General features: G+C 38.2%; 1 protein-coding gene across 4 annotated transcripts in view; it reads right to left on the reverse strand.

The window, feature by feature from the left end:
• The window catches only part of LOC121314699 (tyrosine-protein phosphatase non-receptor type 3-like), a 154571-nt gene that overhangs the window by 24338 nt on the left and 103375 nt on the right, over nucleotides 1-26858 (reverse strand). For 3 of the 4 annotated variants that reach the window (XM_041248223.1, XM_041248226.1, XM_041248225.1), the window contains 8 exons: nucleotides 24979-25002; nucleotides 23448-23670; nucleotides 22379-22456; nucleotides 21485-21541; nucleotides 16978-17134; nucleotides 16489-16649; nucleotides 1258-1348; nucleotides 824-891 (listed from right to left, as the gene is read on the reverse strand). In XM_041248223.1, coding sequence (XP_041104157.1) covers nucleotides 824-891; nucleotides 1258-1348; nucleotides 16489-16649; nucleotides 16978-17134; nucleotides 21485-21541; nucleotides 22379-22456; nucleotides 23448-23670; nucleotides 24979-25002 — 859 coding nt within the window. The remainder of the gene's footprint in view (nucleotides 1-823; nucleotides 892-1257; nucleotides 1349-16488; nucleotides 16650-16977; nucleotides 17135-21484; nucleotides 21542-22378; nucleotides 22457-23447; nucleotides 23671-24978; nucleotides 25003-26858) is intronic. The other variant, XM_041248224.1, reaches the window with a different exon arrangement.

The following is a 26858-nucleotide window of genomic DNA, read 5'->3' on the forward strand; positions in this document are numbered from 1 at the left end:
GTTTTTATTTTTTTATTTTTAGACTTCTTTAAAACGTAACTTTTATATTTCTGTAAAATGTCTAGTGCAACAGTAATTGTATAGTAATTTAAATACCAAGATTGCTCTGGTTGCAAGCTGAGGTCAGAACCAGTGTTATCATCTTGTGCCCTGATCCCAACCAGAAACCTAGTCATTCCGAACAGTCAATAGTTTTTGAAAATGATAGTAATATATTATTGTTACATCCCAAATCAAATTTTTTTTTTTTTTTTTTTTTTTTTTTTTTTTTACATTTGAGGTTGTATGACGACAATGAATTATTTACACGTGTGAGAGAAAAAGAATCAATGTTGCAAATCTCCGTCCCAACAAGAAAGGATGCCGTGTAAGGACAGTGGTATGCTGCCTCCTAGATGGACCACCTTGATGGTAGGTGGAAACCGGAAGATGACCACATTAGGAGGGGCGAGTAGTTGCAAGTACCTGGAACGACTCCATAACAAGCAGCTGCAGGACGGCCCTCTATTGGAGAAACCATGGCGACGGGTTGTTTGCAGGGAGGAGTGTACGGGTACAAAGGGGAAGCAGCTACGTTGGTACGCTGCCTTGTGCTGAGAACGTAATTACCGGACGGAGGATTGCACTTGTTTTGTTTTGTTAAAACACAGACATTTTCTTGGGAAACGTAACTGTTTGGACATTGTTTTATTCACCACACCACTCGCACAGTTCACAGTATGTATTACAAAAGAAAGTACATTTAAAAAAAAAAAAAAAAAAAAAAAAAAAAAAAAAAACACAGGACAAGATATTAAAAAGAAATAAAATAATAAAAACTTACATTAACAAAGTTGGCATTTATGTAATCATCCTCTTCTCCAACTAATAAAGCAACTCTGGTATTGTCATCTATTAGAACAAGAAAAAAAACAACAACTTTAAAATACACACTAAAAAAACAAACCAAAAAAAAAGTTTGATAGTGTTTAGATTAGGAAGGGAAATGATACTAAAGCAAACTGCAGTGTTACTATAAATTCTGACAATATGCGATGCCAAGTCTGCACATCCACGGACATAACTAAGGGAATTGGCCCCAAAAAAATGACATATCTGAGATTTAAAACCTCTTTTACCTGGTTTCCAGTCTCTATCCATAATCCCTGTGGTTTTGACATGTCTCAAAATATGCAGAAATATTACTAAAAGCACAAAAAGCTTGCAACATTAGTTTGAACTGGGTTTGTTTTCACAGAAACAGTGTACTGTACTTACATGGCAACACATCCTTGTAACGGTTCTTGTCCATGTTCTGAGGTAATTTTGCACACACAATGGTCATCCCAGGTTTTTTTCTGTACAGTTGCTGTCAAGAGAGAAAACCCAATGCTGCATTTATTTATACAGTATTTGCAGTGTTTAGAAGCAAAGTGATTATATATATATATATATATATATATATATATATATATATATATATATATATATATATATATATATTATACACACACACACACAGAGTAGAATATCGTTTACGATGCTGTATGATACAAGCCAATATACCAGGGGTCTCAGACTCAATTTACATGTGGGGCAATGTTGACCCTGAAATCCTAATGTAGGGCCAATGACATCACGAAAGATGGTATTGGTCTAAAAAAAAAAAAAAAATTCTTTCATGAAGTATTACACTGAACTGTCATAGAACTTTTCTACAATTTGGGATTGCCAAAGATTTTTTACTGTTTGCCAGACACCTGGCAACGCTTCAGTTCTGTAAGTCTGTTGATGTTTGGCCTCAGTGACTGAGTAGTTGAAACTTTCAGGATTGCAGCAAGGTGTGCATCAGATAATTTTGTTCTGTATTTTGACTTGTTTATAGTCATAGTGGAAAAAAGTTTCTCACAAATGTATGTGCTGCCAAACAGAGCCATGTTTTTTCTGAAGCTTTTGCAAAGCTGTGGGAAAGATGGTGATAGCTGCTTGAAGAACTGTGTGACATCTCCTTGGGCTTCCTTGAATTTATTCTTCAGAGGTGTGTTGCATTGAAGATCAATGAGCTCCATCTGTAAATCACTTGGTCCTGTTTCCACATCAACTAAAAATGGATCAGCAAACAACTGGACGCTTACTCTTTGCTTTCTGAAATCTGCAAACAGCTGATCAAATTCTTCCAAAAGCAGGTCAATTTTAGCAGCGTATTCAGCACCACTGAACTGCATTTCAATGTCCAGCTCTTACAGAAGTGACTTGCTTGATGGGAAATGAGTGTGATTACTCTGAGAAATTTGATTTTTCCACAGTTTCAGTTTAGTTGTGAATGCTTTCACATGATCAAACACTGCTGTTACAAGCTGACCAGGACCTAGTAGCTTCAGGTTTAGGTTATACAACTATTGGGTGATATCAACAAGGAAAGCACGATCCATCATCCATTTTGTGTCCTCAAACTCTGATAGAGGCATATTAATCTCATCCATTAACTTTTTTGCAGACAGGCTAATATTACTAAAAACATTTCTCCTGTCAGGACATATGACCTCAGACACTTTGATTATACAGTCTAATAAATTTACCATCAGTGAACAGCTTCCCAGACTTAGCAATCATTTCACTCAGCACATAACTTGCCAAAGCTGCTGCCTCTGGCTTTTCTCACTTTCTGAAAAAGCTGTTGCTGCAACACTAATCCCCACCCCCCCACCCCCCCACAATATTATCACACTGCCAGATTAAATTACTTTTCTGTAACTATTTAGCTGGCCGGATTGCAGCGCTGTGCGGGCCGCGTGTTTGAGACCCCTGCAATATACACTCTTATTGGCCACTCTGACCTTGAGAGGGTGAAAAGCAGCTTGTATATTACACATGCAAGAAATAATGAAACTGATAAACAATATTAGTTTTGTCAACTATATATGTTTATTGGTATAGCGTAGAATAGACAATTGCATTGAACAGAGTTGCGTCACTCTGGGCTGCAGTGAGATTGATAGAACTGGGCACCAGACAATGCATTCACTTCAGTTTTGTAGATTCCAAAACACACCCTTTTAATGATGTCATTTATGACCCCTCCTCACTATACCTGTATACGTGCTAAGTTTCCAAGCCTCACAAACATTCCTTTACTTCACCAACACCACACAGGCAATCAAGGCCCCTCACATTCCTTTGCATCTCTTATCTCTGGGATTCTCCCATCCCCCCATGTAACCCCATAACAGAGAACCTTCAAAAATGCCCATAAATGGTCATATTTGCTCTCCCTCTAATCAATCTACAATTTATTGAAACAGACCCTGCATTCCTAAATACCCCACCTAAACTCTGTGCTCAATATCTCTCCACTGAAAGTACCATACATTTCGAAATATTCTAACAATATGAATATGGACTACCACATCACCCTAGTCTATATTTTACATGACACAGAAACAGAAAAGTGATTATAACATTTCCATCTTAGAACATAAAGTTTACAAACGAGAGGAGGCCATTTGGCCCATCTTGCTCATTTGGTTGTTAGGAGCTTATTGATTCCAGAATCCCATCAAGCAGCTTTTTGAAGGATCCCAGGGTGTCAATTCCAACAACATTAATGAGGAGTTGATTCCAGACTCCCAAGATTCTCTGTGCAAAAAAGTGCCTACTATTTTCTGTTCTGAATGCCCCTTTATCTAATCTCCCCTTGTGACCCCTGGTCCTTGTTTCATTTTTCAGGAGGAAAAAGTCCCTTGGGTTGACATTGTCAATAAAATTTTGAATGCTTGAATCAAATTGCCGCGTAGTAGTCTTTGTTATACAAGCTTTCTGATGTTTCAATATCAGGGTCTACAGGGTATGTTTATAAGTGTTTGGTGGCTACTGTTAATCAAGCTGAGAGTGTATTTCTCACTCACTCTTTGCCGTGTCAAATGAAAAAAACGTAGGGTTGTTTACCATAACCATGGTTCTCCTTCAAGCAAAAGGAAAATAGCCATTGCTCATGGGATTTAGCCTGGTGTAGTTCCTCTCATTTAGCTGTACACCAAAGCTGCCCAAATGAACCATTAGGGTGGTCAAATGTATTTTTTTCAATTAAAACAGGAAAGAAAAGTCTAAATGGAATTTATTACTCAGTTTTAACCTAACTTAAATGATATCTGAAACAATTGTGTGTGCTACATTTCTTAATGTTATTATTTGTTAGAATTAAACAAATGTAGAATATTGTGGTTGCTATTTGATGTGTTATTTTATTCTGAATGCAGTAAAAATGATGGTACTCTGTTATGTACTGTGCAACTAATGTGGTACTGTAGCTTTAATTGGAAAACCGAATCGCATGGTGACGTTGCTGCTCGCTGCTTAAGTTAGGTTGCGTTTCCGGATGATCTTCTTCAGATTGGGCTCGGGTTCAGTGAATTTTCTGCATTGCGATGAGGTCATTCCCAAGACAACCCCACCTTGAACACGAAAAGGTGCCTATTGAAAGCCTACACCCCCTTTCAAAATGTTCACCTTTTGTTGCCTGGAATTAAAATGCATTAAAATACTTTTTTTTCATTTATCTACACATCCTACCCCACAACTTCCAAGTGAAAAAAATTATTCTAGAAATTTGTTGAGAACTAATTAAAAATAAAAACTAAAATAGCTTGGATGGATAAGTGTCCACCCCCCTTGTAATAGCAAACCTAACTTAGCTGACAGGTATAACCAATCGCCTTCAAAATATGGGTATAAAAAAAATATCAAATGCCTTGAATATCACTTGGAGCACGGTCAAAACGATTATTAAGAAGTGGAAGGTGTATGGCACCACCAAGACCCTGCCTAGATAAGGCCGTTCCTCCAAACTGGATGACCGAGCAAGGAGGAGACTGATCAGAGAGGCTACCAAGAGGCCAATGGCAACTTTGCAAGAGCTACAGGCTTTTATGGCCAAGACTGGTCAAAGTGTGCATGTGACAGCAATAGCAATAACAACATCCCAAGCACTCAACATATCTTGCCTGTATGGTAGGGTGGCGAGAATGAAACCATTACTCAAGAAAGCCCACCGTGAATCCCGTTTGAAGTAGGCAAAAAAAGAAAAAAAAAAAAAACACTCAAGAGATTCGTAGCCACGTGGCAAAAAGTTTTGTTCTCTGACGAAACTAAAATTGAACTTTTTGGCCTAAATGCAAAACATTATGTTTGGCGCAAACCCAACACAGTGCATCACCCAAAGAACACCATCCCTACTGTGATTCATGGTGGTGGCAGCACCATGTTATGGGGATGTTTCTCATCGGCAGGGACTCGGGCACCGTCACAAGGCTGGCTGAGTGGTGACGTCAGACCCGGAAGAGTAACACACAGAACAGAGAGACATGGAGGTTTGGTGAAGCTGAGCGCTTGCTAATAAATGAACAAACAGAAAATAAAAGGTTGAACAAAAACAGCACACGGCACTTGAGGCCAAAATAAACAGACAAACAAAACGAATTAACACTAAACAAAACACGGACAAACAGCAGTTGAACAGACAAACACAGTGAGCTAAATAAAATTTACTTTTACTTCTGTTTTTGTTTCTCCTTCTCCCCATCTGTTCTTCACTCACCGAACACACAACCCCGAGTGAGTGAAAACATGCTGCTTTTATGCCGCTGTACCAAGACTCGATTGCTAATCAATCATTCAATTGGAGTCTCGGTACAACTGCACGTAAATTAATGAAGTGCAATTGCCCATGCTCACATATTTCATTTTACCTGGACGTGAAGTGCTGTGCAATACTCGTACCTAAATAAAAATACACATTTTAAAAAGCACCTGCATGATCTTCAAGAGTTCTGGAACAATGTTCTATGGACATCGGAGTCAAAAGTGGCACTTTTTGGCCAACATGGACCCCGTTATGTCTGGCGAAAATCAAACACTGCATTCCACAGCAAGAACCTCATACCAGCGGTCAAGCATGGTGGTGGTAGTGTCATGATTTGGGATGCTTTGCTGCATCAGGACCTGGACAACTTGCCATCATTGAAGGAACCATGAATTCTGCTCTGTATCAGAAAATTCTACAACAGAGTGTCAGGCCATCCATCCATGAGCTGAAGCTGAAGCGTAGCTGGGTTATGCAGCAAGACAATGATCCGAAACACACAAGCAAGTCTACATAAGAATGGTTGAAGAACAAGAAATTTAAAGTTTTGGAATGGCCTAGCCAAAGTCCAGACCTAAACCACCCTGAGATGTTGTGGCAGGACCTGAAACGAGCAGTTTATGCTCGAAAACCCACAAATGTCACCTTATTGAGGCATGTTCTGCATGAAGGAGTGGTTGAAAATTCCTCCACGGCGCTGTGAGAGACTGATCAATAATTACAGGAAGTATTTGGTAACCAGTTATTGAGTCTAAGGGGGTGATTACTTTTTCACACGGGGGCATTGGGTGTTGCATAACTTTCTTTAATAAATAAATAAAATAAGTATCAACATTTGTTTTACTTGTTCACTCAGGGTCCCTTTTATCTAATATTAAATTTTGATTGAAGATCTGATAACATTCAGTGTCAAAAATATGCAAAAATGCAGAAAATCAGACGGGGCAAATACTTTTTCACGGCACTGTATGTTCTGAATGCAAAGAGTATATGCTATATCTTGTACACAGAATGGAATCTACCATTTGTGTCATACTGGGTTTGCGTCAACTACATTAGAGAAAACTCCCCAGAAGAACCGACAGGTGATGCAATTTTCTTTATAGTCATCTCCGTCTAAGAGAACACCCCTCAGAAAGGAAGTGAAGCGTACCCTAAGCCGAAGTGTTATCTAAGACTCAGTTGACCACTTATTGATTTATTTATAAATCAATAAATAAATGTTAATTGTCATGACGCACATGCATCAACATATTAAATTAACAGAATATTAAGAGAAAAGCAATAGACCAGTGTATGTTAATAAACTATAATAATAAAGTAAGACAAACTAACGTAATAAACTGTCACAATAAATTAACATAGCACCCTTGCACGTTAAAAAATGCAGCAGCAGCAGCTGTAGATTAATTATGAATACATGTACAGAAGCACTGTTCAAGACACACACACACAGTTATTTAACAGAATGGTGAAGCAACTCACCAGAATGGGAAACTCCAAATTGCTCTGGGACTTGTGTCTGATTAAGGTTTTTTTCAAGAGCTCATACAATTTCTAACTTTTTGTTGCAAGAGAAACAGCAGCACATTTTGCCGCTTGTTTACATGCCATTTTGTAGTGATGAGGTGCACTTGTGGAAATCAGAATACACAACGAGGCAATGCTAAATGACTGGTTCTGGAAAGATTGAATAAACAAACCAGTGTTCCTCAAGACACTCCAATAAAAAGATTGAACAAACCACTTGAATTAACGTTTGATGATGATGAGTTATCAGGTTACAAAAATGTAATGTATCAATTGTGAACAAATCATTAGCAGCACAAAAAAGGTGTTACCTTTATGCAAAGTTCCTGCTCCTTAGGTGGACCATTTACAATGGGAAAAATCAGTTTCACCAAAAGGTTGTTCTAGTAGCTGAGTGTTCTCTTAGAAACTGATACTGCTGTGTTTCACTGTCCATAGATCTCTCCAGCCGATCTTGCGTTGTTCCAAACATTCTCATCTCATCCATTCTCCCTGCTTGGCCTTGGAAATTGCCTTTACACACCTCATCCTCTCCTCCTGCTTCTGCACCTCGTTGACTACCAGCTTCCTCCGTTGAGATGGGGCTGCTTTGTGCCATGTAGGAGGAGCTGAACTGAGACCAAGGCCTCCTCTTCCATGCTGTACTTGCCCCATGACATCACTGATACGGAGAGAAGCCTTTGCCGCCCACTTTCTTCCAGTTTTCAACACAGGTGCTGCCTCCCTCACACATTTGTCGTGTGACTCTACCAATGCCATTTCCAATCGAACCTTGGTGCACCTAAACTCCTCGGTTAGAGCCGAGACTGGCAGCTGCAGTATCCCTTTACCATACAGTACCACTCTGCTGAGGCAGCGTGGAACTCCTAACCATTTCCTGACGTATGAACCGATTAACGATTCCAGCTTTTCTACTGTTGTCAAGGAAGACCAAGACCAAACTGAGAGCACCAGAGTTTAAGTTTGCCCGGTAAAGCACTGCTCTCTATATTCTTCAACCCTTGCACTGCTTACTGTCTCACTTCTCCTACATGAACTGTGTCCTTTAGGTCACCATCATACATCTCCAAAGACTTTTCATAGGCTTCTCAGACACTGTTGGTATTGCCTCACCGTTAATGTAGAACCTATTATCCATTACTTTACCTTTAATTACAGAGATGACTTAGTGGGCTTGAATGGTCTTAGTGGGCTTGAATTGCATTCGTGCCCATTCAATGTTATTGATTAGTTTGCCATGTAGTGGTGAATTCTGAAGTTGAAAAACCAAATTGCAAATCTCTGAAGTAGGCTTTCACTAAGTTTGTTATTGACCTCGGTGCACTGAAAAAAAAATCAAATGCTTTCCAAAGAAGATCCCGTGGTACTGAACCGTATGCATTAGATAAATCCAGAATGTCAAAACAGAGCTCCTTCCTCTTCTTTTTAGCTGTTTGAATTTGCTGCCAGAGAGATCACACTGACGTGCTCGAAACATCCTGAGCAACCTGGAATATTGTCTTTCTGTACTGAAACGTCAATGAAGCAGTTATTCATAGGTAAGCTGACAATCTCTGTGCAACAATGCTGAGGAAAATCTTGCCTTCCACATTTAACAGGGAAATAGAACAAAAATGACCGATACTCGTAGAAACATTTTCTTTCGTTATAAAGACCTCACCTCTTGGTGCAACCTGTTTTTCCCATGCTACTTTCACCAATTTTCACAGGATTCGTAGAACACCAGGGGTACTCTTGTAAACTTTGTACAGAACTTCATTAAACCCTTGCCTTTTTGACAGCTTGCTCTACTTCTTTCCACTTAGGTGTTCAGTCCTCCATTTGGTATTCTGATGGATAGGTGGGATGTCTGAAGGAATCGACATATGCTCCTGCCTTTTTTAATCTATGAGAGTTTCCTCAAGATCTCTAATGCTCAGACTTAGTTGCTTATAAAGTTAGTTCTCACACGCTCCTCCTTTTTGCAGCATTTCAGTACATGCTCAGCTCTGCACAATGTTGCAGTCTTATCAATTATGACCCTTTGAAATAGATTGAGCTTGTTCTGCTCTCCTCCATTGCTTCCTCAGCTGCCTCCTTTCTCTAAGCGTTCAATCTCCTGTTGTCGTCTAGACTTTACAGGAAAACTTTGTACTTTCTCCTTTCTTTTTTCAACTCCAAACCTCCCGCTTCCATGTGGATAGATGGTATCCCCAAAATTATGCAGCTTCTTTTCGACTGTTCCACCTAACCTTTCCAACACAAAACAGAGATTCAGGGTTTACTGTGTCCCACAGTGTTTTCTCAGAAGCTCTCGGACATTAAACTCCAGGCTTGTGCCCGTTGAGGTTATTTTCTCTTTTGCGCTGGTTCATATGACCATGTTCACATTCAAGTCCTCCTCTCATCTATGACAGGGGTGCTGATATCCTGTGAACTGTGGTTTGCTTCCTGTCGCTCGATTTCATTTGACTGACTTGACTGGCTTTGTAAAAAGTACTGATCAATGCAATGTCCTTGTCCCTTCTCCCTCAAACATTTCATTCTCCCTTGATGAATAACCATTGCCACTTTGCTCCAGCCACAGACATAATCCTGAAGGAAGGAAGGAAGCTCCATGTCTTTGCTAACTGCAGATCTTGAGCTAGTCCTTTGCAAAATACTCTCCGTTCTCATATCCGTTTCCAAACCTTCCGCCCCTGCAGACTCTAGGGGCATTTTTCTCTTAAATTTCTTAGAAGTCTTGGGCGGGTGTCTCCAGAATCCTGTTCCATTTGAAAACACAGAGCTGGATACTGCTAACCCCTGCCAGCCCCAATGGGGTCTATTTCCTCCTGTCAGCTGTCTCTCCAGGCTGTCACAAGGTCTTTACCTCATCGCTAGCTGCACTATTCACAGCAGTCAGTGGATGTACCCAGATCTTCATGATTTCTATTACATGACAGTAGGTGTTAAAACGTTACGCTGTTATTGGACTCTGCTCTCACCAAGATAAGCACCAACTAAAACATAGCTTTTAAAAAAACATTTTTTACTGTAAACTAATGTGATCCATCTGCGTTTCCTTCCATCTGATGATGCAGATATCCTTCTGCCTGGTGTTGATGGCTGAAGTGTAATGCTGGCTCCAGGGATCAGCCTATTTTGCCTCCCTGGCACATCAGTACACACACAATGGCTACAATGCTGGCTCCAGGGATCAACCACAGTGTGGCCTCCCTAGCGCATCAGCATAACAACCGTCTGCACCGAGCCGAGCAAGATACTTCTCTGGGGTCTTCAAGTGGGCACCTGCCATCCTTGTGGTTTCATCGATTAGCCCACGACACCTTAAGAGGGCTTGACAGTGATTCTGGTGTCCCAGCATCACCCCCTCCGCACCCCAGTCAGGTAAGCCCAGCTTATTTCCCTTCCACTACGTCGACGTTGCTTTCTTTCTACTATGCTAGAGGTCCCCAACCAGAATCTTTTCGTCTCAACCAAAGCCAGTTGCTGCTCCTCTCTGCTGCTTCAGGTAAGTTTTTTGCTACCCGTTGCAACTGTGGACCACTGAATCCAATGTCTCTGAGAAACTGGGTTGAGGAGTGTGCCACAAATCCTCGACAAACCACCACTGGGTAAACCTTGACTCTCCATATTCGCTGCTCTGCTTCAGCAGCTATTTGAGCATACCAAAGTTTCTTCCTTTCATATGTCTCATCCACAGCATCCTCCCATGGCACTGTTAACTCTACTAGGTGAACAAGGCATGCTGATCCAGACCACAAGACAACATCAGGTCGAAGGTTAGTAGAGCCAATCTCAGGTGGGAAAATAAGCTGTTGTCCAACATCTGCCAGCATTTTCCAGTCTCTAGTAGCTTCCAGCTATTGTAGACGAGTTTTGTTTTAGTACCTAGCAGGGGGGCTTGATACCACTGGAGTGCTTCTGAACAACACATGAAATCATCATGTACCAGGAAGCAACAGAAACTTTTAATCTATAACGCGGCCTTTAAGGTATCTGCACATTACAAACTAAAAGTACGACACACAAGTTCAAATATCTTTGGCAGAAGAAGGGGTGGGGGGTGGGGCAGTGATAACATAACCCAGCTAGTGCTAAAATAAGAAAAGCTATTTTAAAACTATTAACACTTAATACAGAAAACATGACAATTTTTTTGTACAACAATGTGTTTAATTTGTCAAATCCCTTTGCTTTGGCAGCCATCCTGTTCACAGCATTACTGCTGTATGCTTCAAAAGGATTTGTTTATCCACTTACTCCACTGTCTTTATCCAGATGCTTTATATAAGAACATAAGAAAGTTTACAAACGAGAGGAGGCCATTTGGCCCATCTTGCTCGTTTGGTTGTTAGTAGCTTATTGATCCCAAAATCTCATCAAGCAGCTTCTTGAAGGATCCCAGGGTGTCAGCTTCAACAACATTACTGGGGAGTTGATTCCAGACCCTCACAATTCTCTGTGTAAAAAAGTGTCTCCTATTTTCTGTTCTGAATGCCCCTTTTTCTAAACTCCATTTGTGACCCCTGGTCCTTGTTTCTTTTTTCAGGCTGAAAAAGTCCCTTGGGTCGACACTGTCAATACCTTTTAGAATTTTGAATGCTTGAATTAGGTCGCCACGTAGTCTTCTTTGTTCAAGACTGAACAGATTCAATTCTTTTAGCCTGTCTGCATATGACATGCCTTTTAAGCCCGGAATAATTCTGGTCGCTCTTCTTTGCACTCTTTCTAGAGCAGCAATATCTTTTTTATAGCGAGGTGACCAGAACTGCACACAATATTCAAGATGAGGTCTTACAAGTGCATTGTACAGTTTTAACATTACTTCCCTTGATTTAAATTCAACACTTTTCACAATGTATCCGAGTATCTTGTTAGCCTTTTTTATAGCTTCCCCACATTGTCTAGATGAAGACATTTCTGAGTCAACAAAAACTCCTAGGTCTTTTTCATAGATTCCTTCTCCAATTTCAATATCTCCCATATGATATTTATAATGTACATTTTTATTTCCTGCGTGCAGTACCTTACACTTTTCTCTATTAAATGTCATTTGCCATGTGTCTGCCCAGTTCTGAATCTTGTCTAGATCATTTTGAATGACCTTTGCTGCTGCAACAGTGTTTGCCACTCCTCCTACTTTTGTGTCGTCTGCAAATTTAACAAGTTTGCTTACTATACCAGAATCTAAATCATTAATGTAGATTAGGAATAGCAGAGGACCTAATACTGATCCCTGTGGTACACCGCTGGTTACCACACTCCATTCTGAGGTTTTTCCTCTAATCAGTACTTTCTGTTTTCTACATGTTAACCACTCCCTAATCCATGTACATGTGTTTCCTTGAATCCCAACTGCGTTCAGTTTGAGAATTAATCTTTTGTGCGGGACTTTGTCAAAAGCTTTCTGGAAATCTAAATAAACCATGTCATATGCTTTGCAATTATCCATTATCGATGTTGCATCCTCAAAAAAAATCAAGCAAGTTAGTTAGGCACGATCTCCCTTTCCTAAAACCATGTTGACTGTCTCCCAGTACCCTGTTACCATATAGGTAATTTTCCATTTTGGATCTTATTATAGTTTCCATAAGTTTGCATATAATAGAAGTCAGGCTTACTGGTCTGTAGTTACCTGGTTCAGTTTTGTTTCCCTTTTTGTGGATCGGTATTACGTTTGCAATTTTCCAGTCTGTCGGTACCACCCCTGTGTCAAGAGACTGCTGCATGATCTTGGTTAGCGGTTTGTAAATTACTTCTTTCATTTCTTTGAGTACTACTGGGAGGATCTCATCCGGCCCAGGGGATTTGTTTATTTTAAGAGCTCCTAGTCCCTTTAACACTTCTGCCTCAGTTATGCTAAAGTTATTTAAAACTGGATAGGAACTGGATGACATGTGGGGCATGTTGTCAGTATCTTCCTTTGTAAAAACTTGTGAAAAGTAATCATTTAATATATTTGCTATTTTTTTTTCTTCCTCTACGATTTTGCCATTTGTATCTCTTAAACATTTAATCTCCTCTTTGAATGTTCTCTTGCTGTTGTAATATTGGAAAAACATTTTGGAATTGGTTTTAGCTCCCTTAGCAATGTTCATTTCTATTTCTCTCTTGGCCTTTCTAACTTCCTTTTTGACTTGCATTTGCAGTTCTGTGTACTCTTTCTGTGTACTTTCTTTTTGGTCCTTTTTTAATGCTCTGTAAAGTGCCTTTTTTCGCTGAATATTTTTTTTAATTGATCTATTAAACCATTTTGGCAATTTAGTTTTACATTTAGATTTGTCTACTTTAGGGATATAATTGTTTTGCGCCTCTAGTACTACATTTTTGAAGAACAACCATCCTTCTTCTGTGGGTGTTTTCTCTATTTTACTCCAATCTACTTCTGTTAGTCTCTGTTTCATGCCTTCATAGTTTGCTTTTCTAAAATTGTAAACCTTAGCTTTAGTCTTTACTTTTGAGGATTTAAAAAACACTTCAAATGAGACCATGTTGTGGTCTGAGTTTGCCAGTGGTTCTCTGACCTCTGTTTTAGTTATTCTATCTTCGTTATTTGAAAAGACTAAATCAAGGCATGCCTCCCCTCTAGTGGGTGCCTTCACAAATTGTGTTAGGAAGCAGTCATTTGTCATTTCCACCATTTCTATTTCATCCTTCGTGCTACCCACCGGGTTTTCCCATTTTATTTGGGGGAAGTTGAAATCCCCCATTAGTATGGCTTCTCCTTTGCTACACACATTTCTAATGTCATTGTATAACAGATTATTGTGCTCACCGTCTGAATCTGGCGGTCTATAGCATGCTCCTATTATTATGCCTTTTGAATTTTTGTCTGTTATTCTGACCCATATTGATTCGGTTTTATTTTCTTTGTCCAGGTTTAACACCTGGGCTTCAAGACTGTTTCTTATGTATAGCGCTACCCCTCCTCCTCGTCTGTCCTGCCTGTCTTTCCTATACAGTGTATACCCACAAATATTATATTCGTCCCCATCACTCTCAGATAACCACGTTTCTGTAACACCTATCACATCATAGTTACCTGTTAGTGCAGTAGCTTCAAGTTCTAGAATTTTGTTTCTGATACTTCTAGCATTTAGATAAATACATTTAATGGTTGTCTTACCCGAGTTGTTGTTCTTGTTTTGATGCGGTCTCCCTTCTGTTTTTTTGTTGATTTCTCCCCCCTTCCTTTCTAGTTTAAATGCTTCCGAACCTGCTCGAGGATCTTTTCTCCAAGTAGACTAGTTCCCTTGTTATTTAAATGCAGTCCATCCCGTCTATACAGATAGTCCTCGTTGTAGAAAGTGGTCCAATGATCAAGATAGGTGAAGCCTTCCCGTGTGCACCACGTCTTCAACCATTGGTTTTGATTTATTATTTCCAGCTGTCCATATGGTCCTTTGCAAGGTGCGGGTAGTATACCAGAAAATACCACAGTTTTGGTTTTCTCTTTTAATTTCCTTCCTAGCTCTCTGAATTTGTTTTGCAGGGATTTTGGTCTGTCTATATAGGTTTAGTTGTAATAGGCTTCATTGCACAAACATATCAAATCTGTTACATTTGACCAAACTTGGACATCCTGACAAGTACAGACAGACTAAGCCTGGTATTTTTTTTTCTTTTTGAAATGTGAAAGAAATGACAGAAACGTAATCTTAAAATCAGAATTGCAGGACATAAAACGGCTCTAAGGAATAATAATAGAGATTATGCAATAGCCAGACATTATAAATCACTCAATCATAGATCTTCGCCGAACCTTAACTTTATAGGGATGGAAAAGGTTAACAGTATCAGTAAGAGGTGGCAATATTGTTAACCAATTATTAAAAAGAGAATGCTTCTGGATACACACATTAAACACGGTTGAACCTACTGGTCTCAATGAGACGCTAGAACTGAACTCTATTAAGAGTATTCATTAACATCTAATTGTAATGAAGCCGAGATGTACTGTCGAATGAATGTTGAATGTGTTCTCCTTGTATGTTGTTATAGTTTGACTTTTTTTTTTTTTTTTTTTTACATTTTTGATTGTTAACTTAAATGTTAGCTAATTAATGATCATACAATCAATAATACAATTGCTAATTGACAAAAAATATATAACACAATGAATCGTGGTGTTGCTAGCATTGATAGTTTGTAACCTGATGAAGACACTGATGTGTCAAAACACTTTCTACGCTTTTTAAAACAAATGGATGTCAATAAAAGATTGGTTTTAATGAGATATCAAGTATTTCACCTTATTGAACTGTTCAAAATGTAAATGATCTACTGGAGTGTGCTCCAGACCGGTTTCTGTAACTGGGGACAAGTGGATACTACAACCAGCTCTATCAGTGACAATTATACAATTATCTATTTATGTGTGGTAAGCACCTTGTCAAATTAAATTTTTTGTGCACAAATGACTTTTTAAAAATGAATTAGAAATATGAAACTATTTACAACCACTTTAAAAAAGGGTAGTAACTAAGGTTTTAAATGTAATTTTCCAACCCCTATTTATTTATTTTTGTCTAGCTCTGTTTTCATTGTGTAGTTCTTTGTGTAGAACTTTTCTTTTCTAATATGTGTTCTAATTTCTCTCTGCTAGACAGTGTTCCTATCAGAGAATGCATGGAACTCAACCTGTCCTCCGGTTTTTGCCAAGCAGGTTGGCACAGCATGGGTTAATGAAGCTATATTGTAACTGAAAATACGGTTCTATTTGTCTAGCACAGAAATGGTGGGGGATCCAACACATATGAATGAGACTAGTGCTCTGTAGAGTAGCACCTTCAGATGCCTTTAAAAGCCAATGCATTACGCACTAACAGCTGAGTTGAACAATAAGGGAAACACTGAAACTGGAGGGAACTGTGGATAGAAGACAGGAACTGGACACAGTAGTGATCACAACTGTAATGGTAAGAAAACAGTTTCCATGGTTCTGGGCTATAAACAAAGACTGGCAGCACTCACTCAATCACTTCATTTCAGATTATTTGATACCACACCTTTTTCTGTATTCGTTTCCCCCTCTACACTTTTGACAGCATCTGCTGTATTTGACAAATATGACTGCATTGCTATTTTTTTTTTTGTCCGATTGTGACTTTAGGTTAGGATTTTGTGATATTGGATTATGTTTATGTGTAGATGACCCTGGAAGCATTTGTCTATGAATGAATTTACAATGGGCGTGTACAACACCAAGTTTTTAGTACACTTTTTTATGTTAAATGGTACTGTATACACCTGATTTTATATATATATATATATATATATATATATATATATATATATATATATATATATATATATATATATATTTATTTTAATATCACTTTAGTCTCGGCTCCTACCTCAAACTGGTTGAGCACAGTCCCGCTCTCCAGCCCTCTCTTCAGCTGTTGCATGGACTCCTCTAGAGTCCCATACTGGGGGTAGGTGGAGAGGATCGAGTCACCTGGTAACGAGACATCCATCTCGTCCTCAAGCATCTGCTCCATGTGGAGTTTTACAACTGAAATACATCAATACTTACAATAAAACACTTTATTATTGCTGCTACTATTGCAGCACTTTCTTTTCAAAAGATTTTAAACTCAGTTCTGGCTCTTGGGCCATAGGCATTTTACTGTAGAAATATTGCTGGAATAGGAATAGGAATATCATATTATCTCTGTGTGTAAAATGCAAAAAAATCACTTGCATTCTTTTTTTGATCAGGCCTACACATTATTACTGCAGTGCATTCAAATCTAAGGATTGCATATTTTACTATAGGTACCAGGCAACTCACAAAAAAAGATCCTACAAGTGTGGAAATGGACACAGGAAATGGAAGTTACCTTTCCGCCTGACTAGCAGTGCAAGCTCTTTGGTGTGTGACTCTCGGCTGGCTTTGATGAACATTACAACCTGGTCATGGGTGTGCTCCGAGATGTCTCTGCCATTGATCAGCACAATCTGGTCCCCTTCGAGAAGCTTCGGCGTGCACAGGTCAGCCTAGAAGACAGAAACCAATCATTCAAGCATTCTAGAGAGCATTGGGTCACCCCCCTCTTAACTCTGCATATGCAAAAACGAAGCTGGATAACTGGTACTTGGCTCAGAAAAAGATGAGAATCACCTTGCATTGCTTTCGTCTTGCCCAGTGCTTTTTTGTTTTGGACCACTAACATGTCTTGCTTGTCAGAATGCTTTGCAGGTTTTATCTATTGTGATCTGCTTGGACCGAAGTTGGTGGTTTTCTGCAAACATTCACACAATGGAGGACCTGGGAGAATGCAGCCATCCTGCTATCATGCCCTGTGAAGTCAGAGATCTTTTTGCTTTTCCAGGATTGTTGCTGTATAGTTATACAAAACTCAAGTGGATTACATGACAGATTATGTGACCTATCACATACACTTATATAGCTTGCAGATTAGGGTATTTTCCAATTTTACTTACATTCTCTAATATTGTTTAAAAAAACAAAACAAAACAAAAAAACACAGAAGGTTAAAAAAAAAAAAATAAAGGTTTATGAAAACAGCATCCTGGTGAACCTCAACAGTTCATAGTTTACTGAAAGGGTCAAAAGTATTTTTACAGCTTTTGTAGCACTTTAGGAGTATCTTTGAAATGCAAGTCCCAAATAAAGCAAGCCTCCTACAATAAATTGACATGTATATATGTAATGCTCAACAGATTTGGTGAAGCTTTTTTGAAGCATTGATTTAATAACAAGGATAGCCAGTGGCAAACAGCCCAGCACTGTTTATTAAATCATCACTCAATGTACCCTTGAACTATAAACACTAGATTTGAGGTTGAAATGCTAGCCATACTGAGCATGTATTACATTAACATAATTAAAGTTAATGGTTGACTAAGTGAAAGAAGATACAAATTGAGGCTTGGGCATCTGACATTTTATTTATTTATTTTTTATTTAGTGCAGAGAACAAAAAAGTTAGACCTCATAAAACTGCAAGTATTTATTTTGTGAGACGTAACTATTATTATGTACACGGTTTAATTTTACAGTTGTGATTAGTATGAAAAACAATAGTAGGTGAAAAACAAACAAAAAAATACAACATATTAGTGGACTGTGGTCACGCTTGGCTTCTGTTTAATACACAAGAGTATTACTCAAGTGAGCGCGGATTAACGGGGGTTCGGGAACCCCTATCTGCAGCAGACACTTTTTATTCTGATCAAAGCTCGCAGTTGAGCCTGCTCTGAAATCAGCAAAAAACAAGTCAAACAGCAGAACCTAACTCTCTGAAAAATATCAAAAGGAAAGGAAGGGGCAATGAACTGAAGTCTTTAAAAAGCTGACAGGATAAGGAGAGATCACCTGGGGCCAGTTTTTCTAAACTTTTAATCTGGGTAACAGTGTTCCGGATTTTGTAATCCTCTATTTTGTGATCGAGATTACTTTTATCTGGATCATTTTCTTTTAAGGAGGTGTATGTGAAGGCGTATGCATATGCTTTTTTATTTATTTATTTATTTATTTTAAATTAAAGCTATACCACTAAATACATGCTAAATACTTTTTGCTTGCATGGATACAAAACTTAAATAAATATGTAAATATGATATTATAACACTCGATTTTGACAGAGTGTGTGTTTGCTATGTCAATTCAAACAAAATATCACACTTCTATGATCATTTAAAAGCATATGCATTTTAAGGTGGATCACAATAATTTTGGATCAACCCCCCCCCCCCCCCCCCCAAAATCTACCTTCTAGACCAGGTGTGGTGGCGTTGCTGCTATTAACAGTCATCATGTTGGCATTCACTTGGAATTTTAGATGCCTTCTGGTTGACTGGTCCATCTAAACTTAGCATTTGCTTCCATATTTTAAGGATCCAGGATAGTAATATCACAGTCAATCAACATACACATTGCCCATGTGCGTCTCCCACATAGAGAAATGTGTAAACTAGAACTAGAACGCATGTGATCTGCATCATCACTAGGGCTAGAGGTTTAGACAACAATCATAGAATTCAGCAGTGTAGCAATGGTTAAAGAAAATAACGCATTAAAAATAAACAGCAAAGTGATGTTTCATTTAATATAAAAGTATATGATAATGTGCACAGCAAAAAAAAAAAAAATATATATATATATATATACACACACACACACACACACATATATACATACACACACACACACACACACAGAGAGTACCTATAGAAAGTCGACACCCCCTTTCAAAATTTTCACCTTTTGTTGCCTTATAGCCTGGAATTAAAATCCATTAAAAGTATAGTATAGTATAGTTTTTTTTTTCATTTATCTACACATCCTACCCCACAACTTACAAGTGAAAAAAAATATTCTAGAAATTTGTAAAATATTAATTAAAAATAAAAACTGAAATAGCCTGGTTGGATAAGTGTCCACCCCCCTTGTAACAGCAATGCTAAATTAGCTCAGGTGTAACCATTTGCCTTCAAAATCACACACCAAGTTAAGTGGCCTCCACATGTGTTAAATTGTAGTGATTGACATGATTTCAGGATAAATTCAGCAGTTCCTGTTGTTGAAAAGGCACAGATCAGGGGATGGATATAAAAAAAAAAATCAAAAGGCCTTGAATATCCCTTGGAGCACAGTCATGACGATTATTAACAAGTGGAAGGTGTGTGGCACCACCAAGACCCCGCCTAGATCAGACCGTCCCTCCAAACTCTACGACCGAGCAAGAAGGAGACTGATCAGAGAGGATACCAAGAGGCCAATAGCAACTTTGCAAGAGCTGCAGGCTTTTATGGCCAAGACTGATCAAAGTGTGCATGTGACAACAATATCCCAAGCACTTTACAAATCTGGCCTGTATGGTAGGGTGGCAAGAAGAAAGCCATTACTCAAGAAATCTCACCTTGAATCCCATTTGAAGTATGCAAAAAAACATGAAGGAGATTCTGTAGCCATGTGGCAAAAAGTTTTGTGGTCTGACTAAACTAAAATGCAACTTTTTGGCCTAAATGCAAAGCGTTATATTTGGCGCAAACCCAACACAGCGCATCACCCAAAGAACACCATCCCTACTATAAAGCATAGTGGTGGCAGCATCATGTTTGGGGATGTTTCTCGTCGGCAGGGACTCGGACACTTATCAGGACAACAGGGAAAATGAATGGAGCAAAGTACAGAGAAGTCCTTGAGGAAAACTTGCTACGACCGAAAGCACACAGCCAACGCTACACTGGAGTGGCTAAGGAACAAAAAGGTAAATGTCCTTGAGTGTCCCAGTCAGAGTCCCGACCTAAATCCAATCGAAAATTTGTGGCATGACTTGAAGAGTGCTGTCCATAAACACTCCCCAAGGAACTTGACAGAGCTTGAACAGTTTTGTAAAGAACAACAGTCAAATATTGCCAAATCTACGTGTGCAAAGTTGGTAGAGATCTATCACAACAGTCTCAGCTGTAATTCCTGCCAAAGGTGCTTTCACCAAGTATTAACTCAGGGGGGTGGAGACTTATCCAATTATGATCTTTCAGTTTTGTATTTATAATATATCATTTTTTCTCAATAAAACCCTTTCTTCCCCTTAACAGTGTGGAGTATGGTGTGCAGATATGTGGGAAAAAAATCCTCATTTAAATGCATGAAACTGAGGCACTGACACAACAAAATGTGAAAAAAGTTCAAGGGGGTGTAGACTTTCTATAGGCACTGTGTGTGTGTGTCATATATATATATATATATATATATATATATATATATATATATATATATATATATATATATATAGAGAGAGAGAGAGAGAGAGAGAGAGAGAGAGAGAGAGAGAGAGAGAGAGAGAGAGAGAGAGAGAGAGAGAGAGAGAGAGAGAGACACACACACACACACAAAAATCAAATAATCTTACCGTGGCACAAGGTATTTTCACTACTGAATGAGATTTTTAAATTGACCCATTCACTGCTTATTTGCAATACACACAGCCAAGAAATGTTATTTCCTATCCAAGCTGATGTATTTTACTTTTGAACATTTTAAAAGGTCAGTTAAATCGGTGTCCAATTATTCACGGATACATGCAGCGCAAGTTTTTGTTATCAGGCACCAAATTGCCTCTGTTGGCTTCACTGACTGGAACGCAAGGCTTATGTTGTTTATTTTATACTTGCAAACATTTTCGCAAGGATTCTGGCTGTCATTTCATCAGTTACAGATCACCTGCCTGTTTCATCAGTGCTCCAGCTAGCTTTGATAGACAGAGTCATTCGATTATCTTTTTTTTTTTTTTTTTTTTTTTTTTTTGGCTTGTTTTTAATTAAATGGATTGAGGGGGCCCTCTGGTGGCAGAAAGAGATTAAATCACTTGTACTTACAGGGGAGTCTGGGCTCACTCTGGATATTACAAGGGGCATCTTCTGATCTACTCCACCCTATATATATATATATATAAAAAAAAATAACAGTTTACTTAATATAACATTTCACCGATTATGAGCTGTTGATAGTGAGATTTTATCAGATATAAGACAATTTTTTAAAAAAATTTGAAAAATGATCACAATTGTATTAATGAAAAACTAAAAATGGGAGTTTTATGTGAAAAGAGGGTTAATCTAAACAGAAATGTCATAAAAAATGTAATGGTTTGTAAGCATGAAGCAAAATGGAAATCTTAAAAAGATTGATTTGTCCTGAGATTAAATACAGTGAAATGTTTACTTTCTACTGAACAACAGATGTAATGCAATTCTATTGAGAAAATGATAGAATATAGCAGCGTACTACATTCAAAGGGACTGGCCTGTATTGTCCCAAAAGCAAAAAAAGTGCCTGACCTCAATGTCATTTTAGGCAATGGGTTAAAGTGAAGTGTGCCGTTATAGTTTGCCAGAGGAGTTTCAGTAACAATGAAAATATCATATTAACAGCTGTAGTCAGACTTGAAAATGTATAAAAGCTTCCCTCATGGGAATGTTTAATTAACTACATACAAACACATTTACTTGCTTATGTAGACTAACAGGGTAATGGACCCAAGGCTCTCTTTTTGCAAGCCTGCTGCATACTAATAAATACATCAGTTAAACACACTGCAGCACACTGATATTGTGCTACTCTGCTGAACTCAATAAGCATGCTCATATTCTTGAGAAGGATCTTTGGCAGATGTGTTTATGTAAATGAAACAAGAAGAGTTTTAAGGTTTTCAACATACACTGAATCCAATATTATATACAGTACAGCAGCTCTACATACTCTCTACCCACCTTCACATTGAAACCAAACCTCCCTTCTTTATCCGGCGTTATCCGTAGCAGCAGCAGTTCCGCGTCTATGAGCTCATTCTGAAAAAAAAAAAAAAAAAAGATTGACATGTTAAAATCATGCAGCCCATTAAACATCAGCATAATTATTACAGCTGCATGTCTGTTTAGAATTAAAAAATCAACACTGTATTAAGTATTGTACATGCCTTTAGGTCAACTTTTAATAGGAATTGCAATTTAATGCTAATGGTCACATATAACACATCCAGCATCTGTATTCAACAAGCTGGTAAATGCATATAGCTAACATTACAGGAATGCTAATGTTTTCTGAATATGGCTCATCATTTGTTCCATAACTACAATACAATGCATCAGTAATTTCCAAACAACTTCCAGCTGGAGAATGTTTCTCATGAATCTGTCTATGAATTTGAATGTTCTGTTTTTATTTTTAAAGTTTCATAATGGAATGGGGAAAAAGCAGTTGACAGTAACATTATGCAGTTGTCCTATATTGTGGGCATATGGTTACCATTAAAATGTGTTTGTAATGATCACTAATGCAGGTTTGATGCTGTAAGATGACATGTTGTCAACATTTTTTGTGAAAATTGACCCCACAATGCTGTGCTACTGTCACTCCCATTAGACAGTGTGACAGTTAGTGATGACACACAGAAGGTTTTCTCAGAGCCTATTGTGTTGCCAAGGAAACACCTCCAATTGAAAACATTCAACTGTAAATGTATACATGTTCTCTGGCTGCCTCTAACGCCGATGAGAGAGTGTGCCTGATTTGTTGTGTCAGTGCAGGGTAATTCATTCAAACTTCTTGGTGTGAAGAAGGGGATAACGTGGATCTTTGTGAAAGCATGGTGAAGGTTCACTTTTTAGAATTATAAAAAAAAGTTTAAGAACATGGAACGTTCTATGGAATTTTGAGAAGTTTTATTAATTTAATGTAGCAAACATGCAGTCTGCCTCTCTAATTGGTAGGAGGGAGCAACAGGGATGCTTAATGAGTGATACATGCACACAGGATTATACAGCATGATAGTTGACAAACATTGTCACAGTAGTACTGGCAGTCTCCATCGGTGTTGTTCGCTCTCATCGTGTTATCGTAGCTTGCCAGGAACTGTTTATCCACCCCGTCAAGCGGGTGTGTCCCGGACAGTCTGTTGTTCACCTGTGCCTGAGTTCCCACGCCATTGGGGGAAGGTGGCAGAGAATGGCCGTGGGATATGCGAGGGGAACTTTGTTGTGTGTCACTGCTTTCCAGTAGTTTCCTTGTAAAAAAATAAAAATAAAACAACACCACAATAAAACGTGATTCCAATCATAAACTGGGATTGCAGCCAAATTGAAAGATGCACTGGCAAAGGCAAAAAAAATAATTCAACCTCTCATGCGCATACCAAGTCCCTTATTGTTTTCTGTATTTTTTTGTTTTCCTTTCTCCAGACTTTACTGTGTGTGTATTTGTACTTTAGCTCATGCAGAGCTACTAAACCAATCTTAGTATTTGTATCCATTCAACAGCACAATGACAGCATCGAGCATTACACACAGTAAATCTTGCATGTTTTTATAAAATCAGTAGTTTTACTGCTAATGCACAGGGCTGTGGGTGAATCGAGGAGTTACTTCTATTAGTGGGTGTCAACGTCAATGCTACAGCTAGCCGTTTAATGGGAATGGGCTACTGAAAGGAACTTTATAAGCCCGGTACTTGCAGTCACGAGTCACGTAACCAATACAAATTCTAACTGGGAAAGCTTTTACTATACAGGCATCCTTCAGAGTTGCGAACACCTTGGGAATGGAGGTTGTTCGTAACTCGAAAATGAGTTTTCAACAGTTTTAATAAATGCGTACACCAGCTATCTACAATCTTAACCTGGCGAATAATACAAGGATGCAGCACTGTGATACCGTTCTGATATTGCTATTGTCTGAAAGGCTTTAAAAACAGCACTATACACTCTCTCTAACGTGCCGTTGAAATTGTAACTATAGCAAAAACACAGATTTAAATGTCCAGGAAAACACGGGTTAACGTAGTGCTTGTTTTAACTTTCATTTTTAACAAAATGCATACACTAGGAACATGTTAGTTTAAAAAAAAAAAAAAAAAAAAACAAACATGTTCCTAGTAGAATTGCCTGTACTTGCTTTGAAATCCATTTCTCCTTTGTATGGATACATTTGTTATTACAATAATTCAGCCTTCTTCATAACACATCGCTTATACGAGTCCCAATGGTCAGTTTGCAAGTTTGGTGTTCATAATTGAGGTTCTACTGTAGTGCAAACGTGTTCAAACTCTCTCCATCACACACAGTTTATTTGCATTGTACCCACTGGGCGCCAGTGTGTAATTAAGTCACATTTTAGACTTTTCCCTATAAACTACAGAACTGCTCTACCAATTGTGGTGAAACTTGGTTAGTACATTCTTCAGCACATGTTATTTAGAGTAGGTCACTGATCACATTTAACAGGATAGGTCAACTTTGTATTTACTGTTGTATCTGGGAATATATACATAGTATTACAATTTGTTAAACATGCATACGTATAATACAAACACTTACCTTGGCATTTCTGAGTCTGGTGACCTGTTTAGGAGAAAATGGGAAAAAAAGGAGAATTTAAAAGTTAGTAGTCACATTTATAGTAATTGCATTTCTTCAGTGTTTCTAGCAATATCACAGCGGTGTTATATAAACGTTGGTTTACAGTCAAATTAGACACCTGCCACAATAATCTATTCCATACTTCAAACTGCATTGAACAAAAAAAGTACCCTGCAATAAATAATTTCCTACCACTTTTCTGAACAATTGTTTTTGAAGAAAACATCACATGTTCTGAGTTTTGACTGCGGTGGGACCAGAGTAAGGGTGGATATGTAAAAAGTCAGATGAATGAATCCTGTTTTAAATAACATTATACACAGCTGTAACAACTACTATAGTCACACAACTATTGTTCTGAGATTCATCTTTTATTAGGGAGCTCCCCTAAATCCCTTGTTTAGAAAGATACAGGGTATTAACGCTTGTGACAGAGTAGCAGTCTGCCGTGTGGGTGAGTGCATTTGCTGCTGAGTGACTGGAATGAGATCGAGAGGGAGGTTGAAGTTGTTACAAATGATCACACTGAACATCTCACGTAACACTATCAGCAACTGCAGCACGGAGCAGATACAACACAGTGTACGAAAACTGGTAGAATCTACAATCTCTAAACTAATATTCTCTGTTCAATAATAAGCTAATGTTGCTGAAGAGATTCATCATGGCGGATAAACGGTTAGGGTGGATATGTGACAGGCTCCTGCGCAACCGCTTACCGTATTTTACTTTATTTTTTCTGGTATATGCAAACATTCTGAGCGGTTCGGGTTTCATCATTTACTTTTCATCATACTTTTACAGTCAAAACAGCCACAGAGTCTTTGATCAAATGCAGATCACACTTTCTACTTGTCTCCATGGATTCATTATGCATGATCAAGGTAAAGATTTATTTTATACTGCTGAGAGAGGTCTAAGATTTATCTACTGTTGTTTGTGAATTAAATAAACAAGGTGTTACCCAATATGGGTAGTCTATCAATACAAATGCAATAAAAGTCATTAAAAAAAAAAATAATAATAACAAATGCTTTTTGAAGTAGTGTAGGCTAAATTATTTTGTGTTCATAGTCATTGTTTTCACTGGTAAAACAATATGTTTTTTGGTATGCATAATGTTACATAGAGATTTAAGTAGAAAAGTAAGGAGGTCAGAAATTTATTCCCCTGCCTCCCATTAAAGAAACTCATTTAAAATAACAGTGTTATAATCCTGGGAAATAGGAGAAATATAATAACAAACCAAAAAAACAATTGTCAGAAATAAACACTAAAATTTCATTTTTAAGACAGTCACAAAGGCCACATATTCAAGCAAATATTGAGATTACTGTGTGACAGAAAATAAATATTAATTAGACCTCAAGATGCTGGTTTAAGCATCTCCAGGAGAAACACATCACACATTATTCTAACAACCACTGGAGAGACAAACATTAATTAGCCCAAATACATGTGCACTGTATTTATATAGCAATAACAACTAGCCCTTAAAAAGTACAATCCAAAGAATCAACAAGAAACACTGAAATGCAGCCTACAATAACCCCTTTCTTACGATTATGGAAACCTGTGATGTGCTGTTTATATTGCTAATGGGATATCATTTGTGTATATAAGGCACACCCTGAGCAGACTTGGATTTCGTGCCTTGTAAAGCCATACTTTTTAGAATACAACGTGAAGTATACATAAATATAAGATTGCAATATGTATAGTACATTTTGGTGTTTTCAGATGTGCATTACACACAGGATGGTTGTTATAAATCACAAAAAAAATTCTTACCTTATCAAATACTATACAATACTATTACTGCACACCTTATATACACT

This window comes from Polyodon spathula, chromosome 4 (assembly GCF_017654505.1).
Source record: "Polyodon spathula isolate WHYD16114869_AA chromosome 4, ASM1765450v1, whole genome shotgun sequence".
Taxonomy (NCBI): Eukaryota; Metazoa; Chordata; class Actinopteri; order Acipenseriformes; family Polyodontidae; genus Polyodon; species Polyodon spathula.